Source organism: Vipera ursinii, assembly GCF_947247035.1.
Source record: "Vipera ursinii genome assembly, chromosome: 1".
Taxonomy (NCBI): Eukaryota; Metazoa; Chordata; class Lepidosauria; order Squamata; family Viperidae; genus Vipera; species Vipera ursinii.
In genome coordinates this window covers 118866712-118886974 of record NC_139512.1, presented here as the reverse complement: position 1 = coordinate 118886974, position 20263 = coordinate 118866712, and the positions used below count along the sequence as shown (strand labels likewise).

At 41.4% G+C, this 20263-nt stretch overlaps 1 protein-coding gene across 1 annotated transcript in view; it reads left to right on the top strand.

Annotated features, from left to right (window-relative positions):
* Positions 1-20263, top strand: part of LOC310631852 (unconventional myosin-X-like) — a 116236-nt gene that overhangs the window by 83817 nt on the left and 12156 nt on the right. Inside the window, exons 23-32 of the mRNA XM_083348599.1 lie at positions 2694-2990; positions 5449-5488; positions 6790-7575; positions 8859-8985; positions 10778-11021; positions 12306-12401; positions 13865-13958; positions 15249-15304; positions 17910-18052; positions 19924-20118. Of these exons, the coding sequence (XP_083204725.1) occupies positions 2694-2990; positions 5449-5488; positions 6790-7575; positions 8859-8985; positions 10778-11021; positions 12306-12401; positions 13865-13958; positions 15249-15304; positions 17910-18052; positions 19924-20118 (2078 nt within the window). The remainder of the gene's footprint in view (positions 1-2693; positions 2991-5448; positions 5489-6789; positions 7576-8858; positions 8986-10777; positions 11022-12305; positions 12402-13864; positions 13959-15248; positions 15305-17909; positions 18053-19923; positions 20119-20263) is intronic.

Here is a 20263-nt window from a genome sequence, read left to right as displayed (position 1 = left end):
TAAAGCTATTTTTGCCACTGGGACCACATCTATAATTGTCACACAAAATAACTTTTAAAACATTTGCACACACATATGTATGATACACGTTATTCTACTTGTACAGATAGTTCTTGACTTACAACAGTTCATTTAGTAACTGAAGTTAGAACAGTTACTGAAAAAAGTGACTTATCACCATTTTTCACATTTAAAACCGTTGCAGCATCCCCAGGGTCATGTGATCAAAACTCAGATGCTTGGCAACTGACTCATATTTATGACGGTTGCAATGTCCCGAGGTGATATGATCACCTTTTGCGACCTTCTGACAAGCAAAGTCAATGGGGAAGCCGGGTTCACTTAACCATGTTACTAACTTAAAAAGTGTAGCGATTCACTTAACAGCTGTGGCAAGAAAAATCGTAAAATGGGTCAAAACTCACTTAACAAATGTCTCACTTAGCAACAGAAATTTTGGACTCAGTTGTGGTCGTAAGCCGAGGACTACCTCTACCACTATTTTAGAGAAGCAAAGAACCGCTCTAAGATGGTATCATTAATAAGCAACATATGGTTAATTTTTTAAAAAATATTTTACTTTTTCTGGGTGGTGTAAATGCAAATGGGATTTTCTGCCATGCCATCCCACCTGCCAGTCCACAGCCATGTACCGTAGGTGTGATGTGGCTTCTCTGGCTTCATGGGATTTAAATGTGGTGCTCACTATTACAGCAGAATTTACAGTAAGTGGAATGGGAATAAAGCTGGATTGGGGATGCCGTTAAAGCAGAAAAGCAAGGAATGGGAAGGGCTGCTAAAAGTTTTTGTTTCACAGAGCTGGTATGGAGTAGCTTGGGTATGCACACTTGTGGTGGGGGGAACAGTTAAGGTAGAGAGAGAGAGCATGAACAAGGAAGGTTAAATATTCCTTCCATCCAAGCCCTTCCCATCAGTTTGATATCAGTCTGATTATGGGCCTCCTACTAATATTTATTTGATTTTTATCCTGCCTTTATTACTTTATAAGTAAGTCAAAGTGGCAAACATATCCAACACACCTTCCTCCTCCAGTTTTCTCCACAACAACAACCACCTTGTGAGGTGAGTTGGGCTGAGAGAGAGTGATTGGCACCAGATCACTCAGCAAACTTTCATGGCCAAGGCAAAACTTCGACTGGTGGTCTGGTTTCTAGCTGCATGCTTTAACCACTAAACCAAACCCTGGGGTCTCAGCAGATTTTAAAATTTTACCTTTATATCTTTGATAAGGCCTATTTGGAGGAGAGAAGTGAACCTATTTTTATTGATTGAAGTAGTATTTTAAGGAAGTTTTGATTCTCAGAGTTCTGCATGATACAGTTTTAGGGCTATAGAACACACTTCTACTATTTCCTGGGACCATCTCTGAGGGTTTTTGGGGGTTTTTTTGCAGGGATTTCTCTTGCTAAGGGCACCGGCTTCTTAGTTCCTATAAGTATTCTTGCCCAGGTGATGCTTCTGTTCTACACAAACATTCAGGAATGTAGTGTAAGATCTATTATTTCTCCTACTTCATCGCCATAAAGGTAAAAAAGGTTTCATGCACTCTATTACGAATTCCCAGAAGAGATCCATGCACATTGACCCCCCACTCACATATACACCCATCCCCAGCTCTAGATTTTGAGTTCTGGCAAGGAATATCCATGACAGGATCTGAAGCCAGAACCTGTGATTGTCATTATCTGCAAGTTGGAGGCAAAGGTTTTCCCCTGTCCAGTCGTATTCAACTCATCTCCATTTCTTAGCTGAGGGAGCCAGCATTGTCCAAAGACACTTCCATGGTCATATGGCCAACGTGATTTGAGCCTGAGTTGTCAGCTTTCCACAACTTAGCCATCAAGAAAACTGAATATCTGTAGGACACCTGACCTCACTGCTAAACAGCAAATAAACTTTCCGGCAGATGAAGTCGATCATAGCCTTTTATTTTTATTCTGAAAACTGATTGCTTTCATCCTTTTAAGATGCCAAGCGGGATAACAATCTTTGCTTGTCTTTATGGGAACATCAAGAAACCAGACCGATGTGAGTTAGGAGAAAATAAAGTTGTGAAGTTGACCCTATTTGGAGAGATTTAGAAACTTGAGTTTGGCATAGAGAGAGTTATGTTTTGCATCACCACCACCACCCCCCAATTATTCCATTTGTTGTGCGTAGCAGAAGATCACGTGCAGAAACTAAAAATGAATGGCAGTTTTAAGATGCAGAAACTCCATGGAGTTTGGCAAAGTTTGGGAGAATGGCAAAATAGCTTCTTGGAGCATTGTCTACATGGAGACTTGATTGTGTTGGGTATTCAGATCAGACATCACAGGGCAAAACAGCAGCTAGGGAGACTTTTAATAATAATAATAATAATAATAATAATTTAATTTTTTAATTTTTGAAAGAAGGGTGATTGAAGACCTACCTATTTGAGCAAGCCGGCCTGGCCTGATGGGGGATGTGCTGGGGTTTTTATTGGGGATTTTTATATTATTCTACTGTTTTTAGCTTGGGCTCTTATTTAATTCTTTTTTTAATTTTAATTTTGTATTCTGTATTTTTTATGTGCCCTGTTCACCGCCCTGAGTCCTTCGGGAGAAGGGCGGTATACAAATATAATAAATGAAATGAAATGAAATGATTGCATGGGTGTGACCTCCATATTTATATGCCTTTTGACTCAGGAAGAACTATCGAAGAGTGCTAGCCAGTGTGGTGACCATCCAAAAAAACTACCGTGCTCACTTCTGGAAGAAGTCTCTCTTACGCCTGAAAGCCTCTGCCGTTGTCCTGCAAAAGCACTGGCGTGGGCACCTAGCTCGCAGACTCCACCAAGACCTGCTGGAAGAAAAGCAGAGGCAGCAAGAGGAAGCTGAGGAGCAGAGGCAAGAAGAAGAGAGGACTAGACGGGAGGAGGAAGAAAGGCAATGGCGAGAAGAGAGGGAGCGTAGCAGGAAGCAAGACGAGAAGGAAAAGAAAAGGTACAATCCAGCGTGGCCACATTTCTCAGAGCGATTTACTTACTTATTGAGTTAATTAATTAAAAACGTATTTAAATTTTATTTGTTGCCCTTCTCACCGCAAGGTCACCCCTGGGTGGCTTGTAATGTTAAAAGTAATAAAATCGTAACGTATACAGTCTTAAGAACAATAGAAATAGAACTTATAATTAAAAGATGGGGCAGGGAGTGGGGTGCACGGAGGTTGGGTCTGCTGTTGGTCCATTTCCAGTGTGATGTACCCTCCCCCCCTCCATTGGGGCCCTGAGGCCATCTAGTAGAGCTGGGTCTTCCATCTATCTCTCTTATGGAAGATCAGGAGGATGGGAACAGATCTCACCCCCGGGACGGGGGTGGCAAGATAATAATAATAATAATAATAATTAATAATAATAATAATAATAATTATTATTATTATTATTATTATTATTATTATTATTATTATTATTATTATTATTATTATTATTATTATTATTTTATTTATATACCGCCCTTCTCCTGAAGGACTCAGGGCGGTGAACAGGGCAGATATATAAAAAAATACAAAAATACAAAAGTTAAAAAGAATTAAACATATGCCCAACTAAAAACAGTAAATACATATATTAAAAGTGATAATAAAAACCCAACCCATCCCCCGTCAGGCCAAGCCGGCTTGTTCAAATAAGAGTGTCTTCAGATCGCGACGGAAGGAGCGAAGGTCGGGCGCCATCCGGAGCTCAACCGGCAACCGATTCCATAGCTCAGGGGCATCCACAGAGAAGGACCTCCCCCTGGGGGCCACCAGCCGACATTCTCTGACCGGTGGCACCCTAAGGAGGCCCTCTCTGAGAGAACGCACAGGGCGGAGGGAAGTTGATGCCGGCAGCAGGTGCTCCCTAAGGATTTTAACTGTTAATGTGTATTAATTTATTATGGGCACTGTTTAATTACTTTTTAATAATTTTTAATTTTTGTATCTTGTTTTTATGTATTGCCCTGTTCACCGCCCTGAGTCCTTCGGGAGAAGGGCGGTATACAAATTAAATTAATAAATAAATAATAATAAATACTCCGGACCCAAAAGGCAGGAGTCACCGCGGAGAAATCTTTTCTCCTGGATCCCACCAGCCAGAATTTCTTGACCAACGGGATCCGCAGCATATGCTTCCTTTGCCGCCCGGTTGGGGTGAGCCAGTCCCATTGGGCTGAGATGGTTCTTTTAAGTAATCTGGATTCATGCCATGCAGGACTTTAAAGGTCATAACCAACAAAGCAAACTGGTAGCCAGTGCGGCTTGCAGAGCAGTGGCATAACAAGGGCCACTCTAGGGGTCCCAAGAACTGCCTGCATTCTGCACCAGATGTAACTTTCAAATGCTCTTCAAGGACAGGCCCATGTGGAGTGCATTGCAGTAATCCAAATGTGAGATGACCAGGACTTGAATGACTTGAGTGCAGGACTCCTGATCGAAGAAAGAGCACAACTGGCACGCCACGCAAAGTTGTGCAGTCTCCTAGCCGCAACTGCCACCTGCACACCGGGTCTGTCTGGAGTAGTGCCATCTCATCCAGGACTAAGGATGAACCTTGAAGTTCCTTGCACTCCAAACCGTTTGGTCTTGCCAGGGTTCAGCTGAAGCAGTCCAAAAAAGGCGTTTTGAACTATGGGAGAAATGGAGCTCCATACAAAGAAATCTCTGTATCTGGAATCAAGTTGTTATATGAAACTACTAATAGTATGTGAAATGAATAGATTCCATTTCCAGGTCCAAAGCAAGTTAAGGTTGGTGATCCTGAAGGCAAAGATAAATCAGAGATGGCAAAGCAGCAGCAGCAGCTGCTTTTTTCTGAGCCTGTTTCTCTGCCACGAGATCTATAAAAAATGAACCACATTTGGTTCTCAAAAAATTCAACTTTTCCCAAAGGCTCATCCACCTTTGCTTGCACCTGTCTTTCTCTCCCCTTTATTTTCCCAGATTAATTCCAGAATTGGGAAATAGGTTTAATGGAGTCTTTCTCTTCTATGTCCATCCAGCTGTTCACCTGTCTTAACCTGAGTGCTTTTTCAACTAAATGTTCTTTATGAATGAGTTGTTATTAATGTTTTTTATGATGATGAATTGTTATTCATCATAAGGCAAACCTTATTTCTTTTAAGTTGCCACAGGCAGTCCGTAGCAGTCAGTTTCTACTCTTAAAACCTTTAAGAAAATTCAACCTTCAGAAAACCCAAGCTATTAATTAAATGTGCTGTGATAAATTCTATGGTTTTGAGGGTTTTGTAAGAGCTGTTAACCAAGACATGAATAATAAAGGCAGGCATGCCATTTAAAATTACACGGATTTTCAGTACTAGAAATTGACAGGGTGTGTGATTATCTGTTACTTCTTTGTGAAATTTCTGGCAAATTAGACTGTGTATTTTATTGGATAATCATTTTTATTTTTATTTTGAACAGGAAAAAGGAGCAGTTGGAAGCAGCACTGCAGGTAGCTCAGGTATGTCTTGCTGTTTCTCCAACTTTCTACCTCTTCAGGATCCCCAGCAAAACCCTAAGCCACTTGACTTGTTCTGTTTGTTTTTCTGAGTGCACTGTTAGCTGTGTGCATTTCTCTGAAGTAGCTCTGGGGCACATTTGATTTACAGTTTATCACTCTTAAATCAAAATATATGTGATGCTAAAGTGGAGAGGGAAGTTTAACCTTGTCCTCTTAAAGCCCTTACTTGTCTCAAATCTACATACACCATACCCAAAGCTGCTACCTGACGAGAGAGAGAGAAGCCTCTGAAACTGTAGTGACAATTGATGCTTTCCTTTTGAGCCAACCAGCAACAGAAGGATGTTTTTTTGTTTTTCAAGTCACGCAGAAGATTTCAGGAAATTATCAAAAAATCGATTCCATATTTTAGGACCTGGGTTCTGTGCATTTACACGGAAGTCTAAATCAATGCAACATCTCCGTGGTACACATAGGGAGACCTTTTGCTTTCACCTCTAAAACCCTATGTTCAGAATCTGACTGCTGAAATCTTACAAATAAGATTTTGATTATTTTAAAAAAAATGTTTTAATTTTGAGTGGGATTCTGTATTGGATTAGCACTCCAGATATTCACTGGAGAATTCCAGTGAATCCAGTTTGTTGTCTCTTAATTGGTGGAGCAGTGGGCTAATGCCTCCTTAAGTAACAGCAGCTGCCTGCAATTAGTGCAGGTTCGCGTCCCACCAGGCTCAAGGTTGACTCAGCCTTCCATCCTTCCGAGGTAGGTAAAATGAGGACCCAGATTGTTGGGGGCAATTAAGCTGACTTTGTAATAATGCCGCTTGGGGTGTGTGTGAAAGCCCTAATAAGCAGGCATATACATAGAATGAAGGCTACTGCTAAGCTTGTAAGCCGCCCTGAGTCTTCGGAGAAGGGCGGGATATAAATGTAATAAAAAAAAATTGAGGCTGGCTGAAAGGCATTAAGAAAACATTGATTCCAACCATGGATAGAGCAACAGGCCTCATACAGTAGTTTTCTTTGGCTCACTTTTTTTTTGTAAATACCATACAAATACTAGTGTATCAAAGGAGATACACTACCCGTGATGATCTTTTGAATTACATTCAGCTTAGGGGGATTTAGCGAATTGGTTCCATATTGTATCTTAGAAAAGTTAGAATTTTTAAAAAAGTGAACAGGGGAGCAGTGAAGCACCACTTGGCCCTTATGATAGCTCCTGAATTTTGGGATCTATTGATGACTGTCTAAAACCGATGTATGAAACTTGGTTACTTTCTTGCATTTTCAAATCAGATGGAGGTGCTAAAAACCCAGAAGGAGAACCATCCACTGCAGGAAGAGGAACAGCGTCAAATGGAGGAGATTCTGCGGTTGGAAAGGGAAATTGAGAAGCTGCAGTGGCAACAGAAAGCAGATCATGTCTCCGTTACATGTGAGAATACCAAGAATGAGATGAAGCGGCAACGGGAAGAAGAAATACAGAGGCTGGAGAAAGAAGCATCTAGGGTTGCACAGGAGTTCTTAGAACTTTTAGATTTTGGGAACCTGGACGAAAGCGTGCAAAACCTGGAATGCTCCCTGTCCAATGAAGGAACTCTCAACATTGAATGCAGCCTTGTTGCTCCACTAGCTGAGGAAGAAGAAGATGAAGGTTTTCCCGCTGATGAAGAAGGGCCACCGGTCCCCAGCCCAAGTCTGTTGAACCAGGACAGTAGCACCAGGACCAGTGACAACTATTATTCGGAGGAAGACACATCTCCAAATATGCCAGTGTCTGGGGAGGAAGAGAACAGAGAAAGCGATGCTCTGCTTCCTTCTACTGAGAGAGCTGGAAGCCCTCAGACAGAACATCTGAAAAGCATATACTGGATAGGCTCAGAAGTCATGCAGAATGACCCGGTGGAGGTGGAAGATCCAATTTACAGCTTGCCTCCAGATGTGGAATCGGATTACGACCATGAGGAATACGATGGCATTGTAGATATCAGCAGCACATCAATTGAACCACTGAACAGGGAGGAAGGCCTGCACAATTCTCATAGCAATGGTGTGGACTCCAATCGTGGAAGCTTGGACTCGGTGAGAAACTTTCATAACCATTGCAGTTGAATATTCCTGTTGTTAACCTGTTTCACCTTGCAGAAGTGATAATGTCAATCGTATTTCTTAACTGATATTATTGTCAAATGTAATCCATAAAGTCCAATGAGCAACATTGGCTTCAGTTCCATAATGGAGGAAAGGCAGGACAAAGTTATGTTTTCACATGCTCTCAGAGACACATATATTAATTTGTTCAGTCCAATATATACAGTATATATTGGGAATACATAGATCAGTCCGCGCGTAATCCATGTCAATTTTTATATATTCGGTCACTGGGTTCTTCTATTACAGTTTAATATTTCCCTGTGAGACTGGGCTTGTGTGTGTGCGCTCACACGTCTGTGTATTCAAATGAGGACCATTAATGGTAAAGAATGTCTTCCATTATAAAAATGATAGGAGAAAGTTGATATCAAAATAGTCACACTTCTTTTGAGCTTGGACCAGTGTTCAATGTTGCTTCTAATAATTATTCTGTTGCAAGAGCAGCCTCTGTGTTAAGTTTTTACATAGAGTAGTAACTCGCAACATCAGGTGATGTGTCACAACATATCGTGATTTTTTTTTCTATCGCCAGCAGTGGGATTGGTGCGGTTTTGCCATGATGCATCTGGCCCGCGGGCCAGCAGTTTGACAACCCTGCACTAAATCTCCTTCTAAGTCACTCTCAATATTTATTTTCTTTCACCCATCTCAATATATCCTTGCTTCCTCCTTGCTGGATCCAAATCTGGTTTAATATTCTTGTGGGACAAATAGAAGTTTCAGTGAAGAAAGGAAGTGCTAAATTACTTCACGCTAAATTTCCTTTTCAAATCAATTGCCCTACTATTTTTTTTCTTAACTGTGTTATTAAAAGAGGTCTCCCAAGGCATATAATTCAGGCAGACAATTCTAGACAACAATGTGATATGTTTAAATATAATCCTCTGGTATTTTTCTTCTATACTATTATTTATACATGACTGCCATGATTGATTGATCAATTAATTGATTATGTGCATTAAGTCAGAACTGATTCTGGATGATCGCATAAATAGAATTTCTCCAGGGAGATCAATTTCTATTCCTAATCTGGACCTTCACCGCCAACTTGCTACTAGTCATATTTTTTTCTCATTCATTTTTTAAACGAATTCTTGAAAGAAAGGTCTTGATGCAACTTCCGTACAGCTGTTACTGTACCTAGGAAATCAATTTAACATGTAATAGAAGTGGCATAGTTACCAGATAACAATAATTCATTTTTCTCCTAGTTTCTAGATACCAAAGATGAAGAAGGGGATACTTATATGGACACAGATGAAGAATTCTGTAGCAGCCGGATCACTCTGTTCAATGGATCTGGGCCTGCCTATTTTCACAGCTATCTCTACATGAAGGGTAAAGGGTTTTTTCAGTTCCATGAAGTTAGCAGGTTGTCGGCTTCTGCAATTACTCATCTTAAGTTGATACATTCTTTTTTTCCTCCTCTTTTTGCTGCTTGGTCCTGTATTCATTCTACTTATAAAAGTTGTATCTTTTTAGAGAAGGGGTTTCAAAGAATTCTTTGCTAAAGTTTCAGCATGCCTTGCAGTAATATCAGAATGGCAGTCCCGGTATTTTTTCTAGATCAAATTAAACCTTTGTGAGTAGATAAACTGGGTTTCACATTAGGATGAAGAAGGTACAGATATTTCTTTTGCATACATATATACCCACCCAAAGGGACGTGGTGGCTCAGTGGGTTGGGACGCTGAGCCTGTTGATCAGAAGGTCGGCAGTTTGGCGGGTCGAATCCCGAGTGCCGCGTAGCAGAGCGAGCGCGCCTGTTACTCGTCCCAGCTTCTGCCAACCTAGCAGTTCGAAAGCACATAAAAATACAAGTAGAAAAATAGGGACCGCTACGGTGGGAAGGTAACAGCGTTCCGTGCGCCTTTGGCGTCTAGTCATGCCGGCCACATGACCACGGAGACGTCCTCGGACAAGCGCTGGCTCTTCGGCTTTGAAACGGAGATGAGCACCGGCCCCTAGAGTCGGAAATGACTAGCACGCATGTGCAGGGGAACCTTTACCTTTACTATACCCACCCAGGTATTCTATAAATGACCACAGGCATTTTTCTTCTCTCCTTCCTGCTGCCGCTCTCATCCACCCTACATAGTCTACTGTGGCTATCCTTTCACAGTTTTCCAGTGGCTTTTCTTAAAGTTCAAAAACCATTAGTAGCTAGCTCTATTATTATCAAGTTACTTGGTCAGCAGCCATGGGCACTGATGAGATAATGTTCTGACAGCAAGATAATGCTTCCTACTCCCAATTTAGGTTTATAATTTATTTGCAATGCTTTCATTACTATATTCTCAGTGAATCTAAGACAATCCTCTCCTTTTACATATATGTGTTATTTGCAGCACTCTAGATCTTCAGGATTTCCTAAAAGAGGATATGCTGAGCTTTGTAGGTGGGGAGAATTAAATCCAGATCCTATACTCTTTTTATCACACAACTGGCACATTGGTTTTTGTGAGCCATATTTTTCCAACTGTAGCAAGCTTCTTCTATAACAACCGTATAGTAATGGTTCAAAGTTGCTATTAGCACTAATAGCTGAAAGGCTTTTTCCTCAAAAATAACAGTAATCAATTTTATGAGTCCTTTGTGTTGTAGGAAAAAAAAACAAGGAAACTTGTATACTCTTATTTCCCTTTTCAATAAAATCACAAATAGTACATGTGTAAATAAATTATGGGATATAAGTTTTCATTTTTTTTCTATTGGTAATTGAAGAGAATTGGAAGCTATTCCCGTTGGTTTAGTGTTATGGATGGATCACTCCCTGTTGGCCTGAAGAGTTTTTCACGTCTGTATCCCACTGCAGGAGGTAACTCCTATTCTGATGTCAGTCCCATATGCATATTGATTTTTGTAACTTATTCTTTTTATGGGCTTAGTAATTGTTTTTTTTAATCTTGATTCATTTTCAGCCTCCCAAAATCACAGTAGTGAGGTGAACAGCCATATAAATTGTTTAAATAATTAAGTGGATCTTAACCATACAGGAACTATTTCATTTTTCAGGGTAATCTTACAGGCATGGACAGAAATATGAATATATCAGTGTCTGGTCAGATACAGCTGGAGCAAATGTGGAGAATAGTCTGTGTTTTTCCAACTTGGTTTCTTTCCCTTTCAGGGGGGTTGATGAATCCCTGGAGGCGGCGTTGGTGTGTCCTAAAAAATGAGGCCTTTATGTGGTTCCGAGCCAAACAGGAGGCCTTAAAATCAGGCTGGCTTTATAAGAAAGGAGGAGGCATGTCCACATTATCTCGTCGGAATTGGAAACGGCGCTGGTTTGTCCTGAGAGAAGCCAAACTGATGTATTTTGAAAATGACAGTGAAGAAAAGCTGAAAGGAACCATTGATATCAGGAAAGCAAAGTATGGGCAATGCCATTATGTCTCTCCTTTCAAGGAAAACTAGGCTCGACCATTTAACCCAATTCATTATTTCACTTCTTTGTTCACTGTTGGAAGGCAAAAAGCAAAATTCTCTGCAGCCTGGCTTCCAGAGAAATAATTTCAGGGTCTAAGTCCTAGAATACTTCAATCTTAAGCCCAAATGCTGTGAGAGAAAATTGACATCTCTCTGAAGGGGACATTTTAAACTCTTGAATTCCCATGTTCTTATTCATGCAAAATTCTTCTTCTTGTCTGAAAACTATCTAGTCAATTTGACTCCCGTTTGTCTTTATGATGTCCATTACTTGTAAAGAGAGCTTTTTACCCTCCTGTTCCTTCTAACTTTCCATTAGCTCCATCTTTAATATTAGGCTACTTTCCTACTCCTGTTTTGGATTCTTCTAACCGCTTTGTCTGAAAAATCAGCCTTGGGAGCTACTGAAAACCCCCAAACTGTATCCAAATATAAGGAAATGTTAACTCAGCTCTACACCTGTACCAAAAACAAATGTATTAGCCAGTCATTTTGAGGTGAAAAACATACATAGTAATATGGAGGAAGTGCTAAACTATTGATACCACTAACTGTGGTATCCTTCTGAATTGTCTAGTCTTGGGAGTATAAATTTTTGCAACAGTTTATATCCATAAATGGCGCTGGGATATTACTGTTTACTTATCTCACATATTGCATCTTGTTCCCCAAAGTAGTCAGTAGCTATATGAAACTGCTGGCAGATATCAGGAGTTTTAGAATGGGGCATTATCAGTATTTTGATGATACTAATCTTTACTATTCCTTAATCCAAGGAAGCACTTAGTATACTTCAATATTACCTGCATTTAATAATGGTTAGGTGCATTAGAACAAGCTGAAGTTAAAGCCAGACAAGACAGTGGTGCTGTTGGGGAAATATGACACTGGACCTGGGGACTGAGGTTCAACCTGATTTGCATGTGAACTGTCTTCCCCAGTCTTAGAAAGCTCCTTGATCTTCAGTTGTCATTGGATTTGCCGGTGGCTGCTATAGCAAGAAGCACTTTTAGATCCCTGACTATGAAATGTTTGCTTAATCCACACTGAAGTCTCCTCCGTTGTTCTTTCTTGTATGTTTGACCTTACCAGGAAGGATGACCTGAGCTGCTTCTATAAGACAAGAGGAGCTCCAAGCTTCCTTGATGCCAAACATGCCAAAGAGATGAAGGCTAAATTTTATTGGATAGCTTTGGCAGTCTGGTTCTTAATGCACGGTCTTTTTGCAGGGAAATTGTGGATATTCATGAGAAAGAGAATGCCCTCGATATTGTGACAGGTGATCGGGTTTACCATATAGTGGCGGAGTCACCAGAGGATGCCAGGTATGTGGTAAAACAAAAATTGTGTCGGAGCTGTTTCCTCTACAGGTGCAATTCCTAGAAATACTGACTGTTTTTTCCTTTGTGGAGCTATAAGGTCCACTTTGCAAGCAATTCACAAGCTCCATTGAGCTGGCATATAAAATGTGTAATCACTGCTGAAGTAGCACATGGTTACAGACACTTCCACTTCTATCTGTTGCTATATTATGATTCAAGTGTCCGAAGATTTTTCAGGAGACTTAATATTTGAATATCTGACAGTGAAATATAGTAATAATGTCTGCTTACTATGTAAAACTTACATCATCTTAAGGTACCTACTGTATTGAATCTGCTTGTGCCATATTATAGTTTAAATTGGACAATTTATAGTTTACATTGGGCAATCTATTTAAGGAAGCCAATATATTAACGGCCTTTTTAATCTTTGTGAATTGGATGTTCTATGCCACAGCTTCAGACTGTACTTAAACTGGCCCTCACAATTGGCTTTTTTGTAAGCTGTTTTCCAATCCAGAGTTATAACTGGGCTATAAATATGCAGACATCCTTGTGACTGCAAATATATCCTACATATCTTGTGTCAAACTATGAGAACAGCATATGGTACATTCTACATTGAAAGAATCACATTTAGTCCTTCTAAACATTCTTACACAGCAGAACTGAAAAAGACCTGAACCCAATATCTGGGGGGGGGGGGAAATCACCATCTATCAGTGACAGAGTCATTTATCACATTATCACGTATGTTGTTTTTTTTTGTTCTGACTTAGGTATTATCTAAATCCAGGCAGTTTGTTGGTTAAATCACAATTGGCTATATCTAGCAAACTGATTAATAGCTTGTGATTTATTATGCATTATCACATTCACTAGCCATAATAGAAAGCAAAACCTGATAAATGTGATGGTTGAACTTAGAATAAACTAATACTTTATAAAGGTTCCATAGAACATATAAAAAGGTAAAGATTCCCCCGCACACGCGTGCTAGTCGTTTCCAACTCTAGGGGCCGGTGCTCATCTCCGTTTCAAAGCCGAAGAGCCAATGTTTGTCCGAGGACATCTCTATGGTCATGTGGCCGGCATGACTAGACGCCAAAGGCGCACGGAACGCTGTTACCTTCCCACTGTAGTGGTCCCTATTTTTCTACTTGCATTTTTACATGCTTTCGAACTGCTAGGTTGGCAGAAGCTGGGACGAGTAACAGGCGCTCACTCTGTTATGTGGCACTCGGGATTCGACCCGCCAAACTGCCGACCTTCTGATCGACAAGCTCAGTGTCCTAACCCACTGAGCCACCGCGTCCCCATAGAACATATACACCTAGCTAATAATTGGCTAACTTTGTAGGAAAGATTCAGGGTTGTTATGATCCATCTGCCTGGTAAATTACATAAGCCTGGCATTGCTGGCCATCTAAAATGGATTCTGATTATTTATTATTTTATTTTGATAGTGACTGGTTTAATGTCCTAAGTCATGTGCATAGTGCCACAGAGCAACAGCTGAGAGAAATGCAAGATGAACAAGCCAATCCAAAGAATGCGGTGGTGAGTAACAATTAGGAGAACATCATGCCGGAAAAAGTATGTTGTTTCTCATGAATTCAGTAGTTGATTATGTCTTAGTGATAATAAGGTTGCTGCTGATCAAAGTGGTCTAATTGGCATCTCATAGAATCACCATAGAAGACTCAGTCCAAAACTATAAACTAAAAGTGCTCATTAGTTGATGCACTAAATGCAACAATAGGTACTACAAGCCACCACAAATGGTGTAATATAAATTCTCCAGAAATTGACGATAGATCCTTTTGTGCATTCTCTGCACGTGGAATAGAAGTGTGTTTGCAGGGTCAGTTTGATACTGTGTATGCACAAAGAGGCTAATACCCCATCTTGAGCGGAAACAGAGGTAGATCACATAGTGCTTTAATTCCAATCATTTAAGAACCCAGCTAGCTCCTAATCACCTTGGTCATTACGGGTTCGCTAAAACAAATTGAGAAAGTAAAAGGTAGGAACAGAAAATATGTAGTTTTGCACCAGCTCTGTATTTACTGTTATAATTTTGAAGATCATATAGGAGCCGTGACCAGGGGGGCTTTTTCCCAGGTTCGCCTGGTGCGCCAGTTGCGACCCTATCTGGACCGAGATGCCCTACGCACAGTCACTCGTGACCTCCCGTCTAGACTACTACAACGCTCTCTACATGGGGCTGCCCTTGAGGACCACTCGGAGGCTTCAGCTGGTGCAGAATGCGGCCGTGCGAGTTGTGATGGGGGTTTCCCGATACTCCCATGTAACACCTCTGCTCCGCGAGCTGCATTGGCTTCTGGTTGCCCTCCGGGTGAGATTCAAGGTGCTGGTGACGACCTATAAAGCCCTAAATGGCTTGGGTCCGGGATATCTGAGGGAACACCTGCTGCCAGCATCAAGTTCCCTTCGTCCTGTGCGCTCCCACAGGGAGGGTCTTCTCAGGGTGCCGCCGGTAAAAGACTGTCAGCGGATAACACCCAGGGGAAGGGCCTTCTCTGTGGGTGCGCCTGTCCTCTGGAACCAGCTGCCCATGGAGCTTAGGACTGCCCCCGACCTCCGCACATTCCGCCGGGACCTGAAGACCTGGCTCTTTGAGCTCTCCGGCCCAGGCTGAGAATTTTTAACTGGGGTTTTTAATTCTAGGGATGATTTAATCTTTTTAAATTTGTTTTTAACTTTTGTATTGGTTGTTTTAAATGCCCTGTAAACCGCCCTGAGTCCTTCGGGAAAGGGCGGTATATAAATTTAATAAAATAAAATAAAATAAAATAAATAAAATAAGTTCGTGTTGTTATTTTAAAGGGAACCCTTGATGTTGGGCTTATTGATTCTGTCTGTGCATCTGATAATCCTGACAGGTACGTTTTGTATTTAATCATATTGTGATTGTTTTCTCCTTGGGTTTTTTTCCCTTCTATAATTCTAACATTACTGTAGAATGGCAGCAATGCTATAATAGGGAAATGCATTTAAATTTATGAATCACATACCGGTAGTCCTTGGGTTACAACCACAATTGAGCCCAAATTTTATCTTGCTAAGTGAAACATTTGTTAAGTGAGTTTTGCCCCATTTTATGACTTTTCTTACCACAGTTCTTACGTGGATGATTGCATTTGTTAAGTTAGTAACACAGTTGTTAAGTGAATCTGAATTCCCCATTGATTTTGCTTGTCAGAAGATCACAAAAGCTGATCACATGGCCCCAGGACACTGCAACCGTCATAAATATGAACCAGTGGCCAACTATCTGAATTTTGATCATGTGACCATGGGGATGATGCAGTAGTCGTAAGTGTGAAAAAACAGTCATAAGTCCCTTTTTTCAGTCCCATTGTAACTTTGGTCACTAAATGAACCGTTGTAAGTCGAGGACTACCTGCATTTAAATAAACTATAATTGCAACAAAGAACTGCTTAAATTGTCTTCACCCATTTTAAATATCTTTCCAAGGGACTTGGTGCTTTTTAGTGCATAGTCATCGATGCGAAAACCTACCGCTCACCTCTTAGTAATATTTGTTGCTTTAGGTTACAGTTTTGCTGCTAGAACTGTTTTTGTTCCTCAACAGATTGTTTGGAACAATCTGCATAGTGTGTAATCCCTCAAATGCGTGTGTTTGAGAAGCATAATTGCACAATTCCCCTTCCTTGGGTGGCTCCCTCTTCTGCAGACCAAAATAACATTTTGACCTTCTTTTGAAGGTTTTGCCAATGGGCCTGGGAACCCCCCTAGGGCAGGTGTAGGCAACCTTGGCTCTTTTATGACTCATGGACTTCAACTCCCAGAATTCCTAAGCCAGCCATGTCTTCATTCTTCTGCAATCATCCCATAGTGATCTCTGGAAGGATTGAACTTTAAAGCCCTTCACATATGCAGCTGGGGAGGAGGCTGTTGGAGGAGGAGGGGGAGGAGGGGGAGGTGAAAGTGGTTCACGTTGGTCTATGGCAGGGCTTTTCAACCTTTTCACCCATTGTACCCCTTTTAGGATATGGCAACATCTGAGTACAACCAGTTGCCTAGCTCCAGCCATTTCTCGCTTATGCTTGTGTGGTGCTGCCACCACTTCAGCTCATTCCCCCCCCCGCTACCACTTTTCTGGGATGGTCCCGTACCACCTGCCAGGTGCCAATGTACCACAGGTGGTACCTGTATGACTGGTTGAAAAGCCCTGGTCTATGGTGACAAAAAATTGGTAGCGCCCTTTGAAAAGCAAAATTTGGTACAAATGGTGCTACGGGATTCCTGATTTTTTACATCCTTGAAAAAAGAAACATAAACTCAAGCTCAATAACATCAGCTTAGATTTGGATTTCAGAAAAGGTGTTATTTTACATAATAGTGTTGATTAGAATGATGCAGCTAAATAAACTGAAATGTTTTGATAAAGTAAAGGCATACTTTCTGTAATAGAGGTCTATGTTTAGCCCACAGTTAAACTGTCTGGGCATGGGAGAGTCAATGCAAGTTATCCTGGCCAAGCATGTTGGTCAAGACAATCCCATTTTATCTGATTCTCTGAAAAAAATGTCTAAAAAGTAAGGAATCTGTGTTAGAGAGCGCTTGCTAGGCTTAAGAACATAAAAACTAATGGGCTGGATCAGATGATTGTACTATCTCAACTTCCAGGTTTGTTCCACATAACTCAATGACTGTGGGAACCCAGTAGCAGGACATGAGGTCAATATTAATATTAAGTTCGAACCTTATCTTTCCCAGCTCCTGGTATTTACAACATATATTTCCCCCAATAATGGAGGCAATACTAAACATACTTTTTTTCCCCAAATGACAAGAGGGCAACCTACATTGTGCATGTTTTCTTATTAACTGTTTAGTCTATGGGGAAAATATTCTGCCTTTTTGGACCTTTACAGTTTATTTATTTGTGTAATCATTAGTTTAATGCCTAAAAAAAGGTAAAGGTAAAGGTTCCCCCACACATGCGTGCTAGTCGTTTCCAACTCTAGGGGCCGGTGCTCATCTCCGTTTCAAAGCCGAAGACCCAGCGCTTGTCCGAGGACGTCTCCGTGGTCATGTGGCCGGCATGACTAGACGCCAAAGGCGCACGGAACGCTGTTACCTTCCCGTCGTGGTCCCTATTTTTCTACTTGCATTTTTACGTGCTTTCGAACTGCTAGGTTGGCAGAAGCTGGGACGAGTAACAGGCACTCACTCTGTTACGCGGCACTCGGGATTCGACCCGCCAAACTGCCGACCTTCTGATCGACAAGCTCAGCGTCCTAACCCACTGAGCCACCGCGTCCCTTAGTTTAATGCCTACCAGGTCAGAAACTTTTGTATAGCATGTTTGTGAACGTCATGGTCTCTGCTTTCAGTCCTGGGAAGTAGAGCTGTTCACTTCTCTTGCCAGGAAGTAAATTCTGTAAATGTTAAATAGGTGACTACAGCGAGCTTTCTACGGCAAGGATGAGATGAAGCACCTTCCTTCTACTTTGCAGGCCAAATTCCTTTGTGATCATCACGGCAAATAGAGTCATTCATTGCAACAGTGACATCCCTGAAGAGATGCACCACTGGATCTCTCTCCTACAGAAGCCCAAAGGCGAATCCAGGGTTGACGGACAGGAGTTTATTGTGAGAGGTAAAAAAATAAAAAAATAAAAATGAAGATGCAAAGATGCAGAGATGACCAAGGCAGAAATAATCCGCTAAATCCTAAAGGTGCTTTTCCAAAAGGCGACTGGATTTTCTTGTTTTTTTTCCTTGAAAACATTTCACTTCTCACCCAAGAAGCTTCTTCAGTTTCTCCAGAACTGAAGAAGCTTCTTGGATGAAAAGCAAAAAGATTTTCAAGGGAAAAAACAAAACAAGAAAGTCCAGTTGTCTTTTGGGAAAGCACGTTTGGGACAACCATGACTTGGATGATTGAGAATCTCCATAGACCAGACATGTCAAACACAAGGCCCGGGGGCCAGATCCGGCCCACGAAGTGGTTTCATGTGGCCCGTGAAGCCATCCTGGAAATAGTGAGGGAACGGCCCCCACTGCCTTGGCCCTGGCCCAGAGACCCTCCTTCTGCCAGAGACCCTCAGATCTGTCCCACTCCTGCCCAGGCCCCCATAGGCACCCTTGATGTGAACGATGTAGAGCTGGCCACGCCCACCCAGTAGGCCATACACTGGTCATGCCCACCCACTAGGCCACGCCCACCCAGGCCACACCCACCCGGCCCCCTGAGGGCAACTGCAATGCTGATGCGGCCCTCAATGAAATTGAGTTTGACACCCCTGCCATAGACAATCAGCTAAATCATTTCTTAATGTGAAATGTTGAACTCCAATTCAGAATTCCCAGCCAATATAGGTGCGGGAAGTATAGTTCTTTTCTGGAAGACATCAAAAATAAGAAAGGCTGAAAATAGCAACTATCAATTGAATAATTATCAGGTTTTTGCTTCTTTTATGTCCCGGCAAAGCGGAAAGATGGAACATTCTGCTACCGGTAGTAAAAAGATTCTTTTAGAGTGCCGTTTTCAGCCAGTCACTAGAATAATAACCCAGCTTAATCTCACCTGCAGAGAGAGTAGCGCTGGCAACAGCTGGATACAAAGCTATTAAATTCTGAGCCAGGAATTCATTAGGTGGTCATCTGGCAACCTCCTGAAAAGCTCTGCAGGGGTATTGTGAGCATTGCTTTAAAGATACATGGCAGCTGTATGTATGTTTGTAGAAATAATACTGAACAAAACACGCTAAACTTAATATAAAGCTCCCTCCCCTGGTTGTGTTTGGGTTCTTACTGCTTCTCAGGAAGTCATAGGTGTTTTGTTTTTGTTTGTAATTTTTTTATTATTATTGATAGTTTTTTCATCAGTGATGTTGCTTTGATATTTTGGACTTTTTACCAAAAGAAAGGAATGTGAGATGCTTAGAATCTCTCTGGATTGGAGTTGCATAGAAACTCAAATAAATAAATAAATGTTGCTTAGTTCAAGAAAACGTAGCTTTGGGGGTTGGGCAGTCATATTAATATAAATTCATATAATTAAAATATATGAAAAGTAATTATTCCCCGTGGATTAATAATTTTCCTCTTTCATCACATTAAGAATGATTACTTGGTGGAAACTTTTAGAGAAGACTATATCCCAAACTGTAGGGAAGCCAGCTACAGCTCTGGCAGCATCATATAGTGCAGGGGTCGGCAACCTCGGCTCTTTTATGACTCGTGGACTTCAACTCCCAGAATTCCTGAGCCAGCATAGCTGGCTCAGGAATTCTGGGAGTTGAAGTCCACGAGTCATAAAAGAGCCGAGGTTGCCGACCCCTGATATAGTGCAAGCTTTAGTGCAGTTACTTTAAGTAGAAAGTCAGAAGGTGAAGCCAAAAAGTAAAAGAAGAAGAAGAAGATCTGTGATGCTTCACCACAGCCACATCAGCAGCCAGGAGCAGATGTACTAAAAGAGCACATGTTTTCTGTTGGTGGTTTCATGGATCCTGTATTTTCTGCCAGGGTGGCTACATAAGGAGGTCCAGAGCAACAGCAAGACATTGTCCCTGAAGCTGAAGAAACGCTGGTTTGTACTGACCAGCACTGCCCTGGACTATTACAAGTCTTCAGAACGCACCGCAACCAAGCTTGGCACCCTTGTTCTCAATAGCCTCTGCTCAGTGATTCAGCCCGATGAAAGAATCTTCAAAGAAACTGGTAAGAACTATGTAAGGAAGTTGCAAGTTCTTCTGACACCTGCAAAAATTTTGGAGGACCTTATTGCATTCATTATGTGCAATTATAAATCGTTAGAAATATGTCTGCATTTATAATTGGACATGGGTATAACATGCGGTGGGCA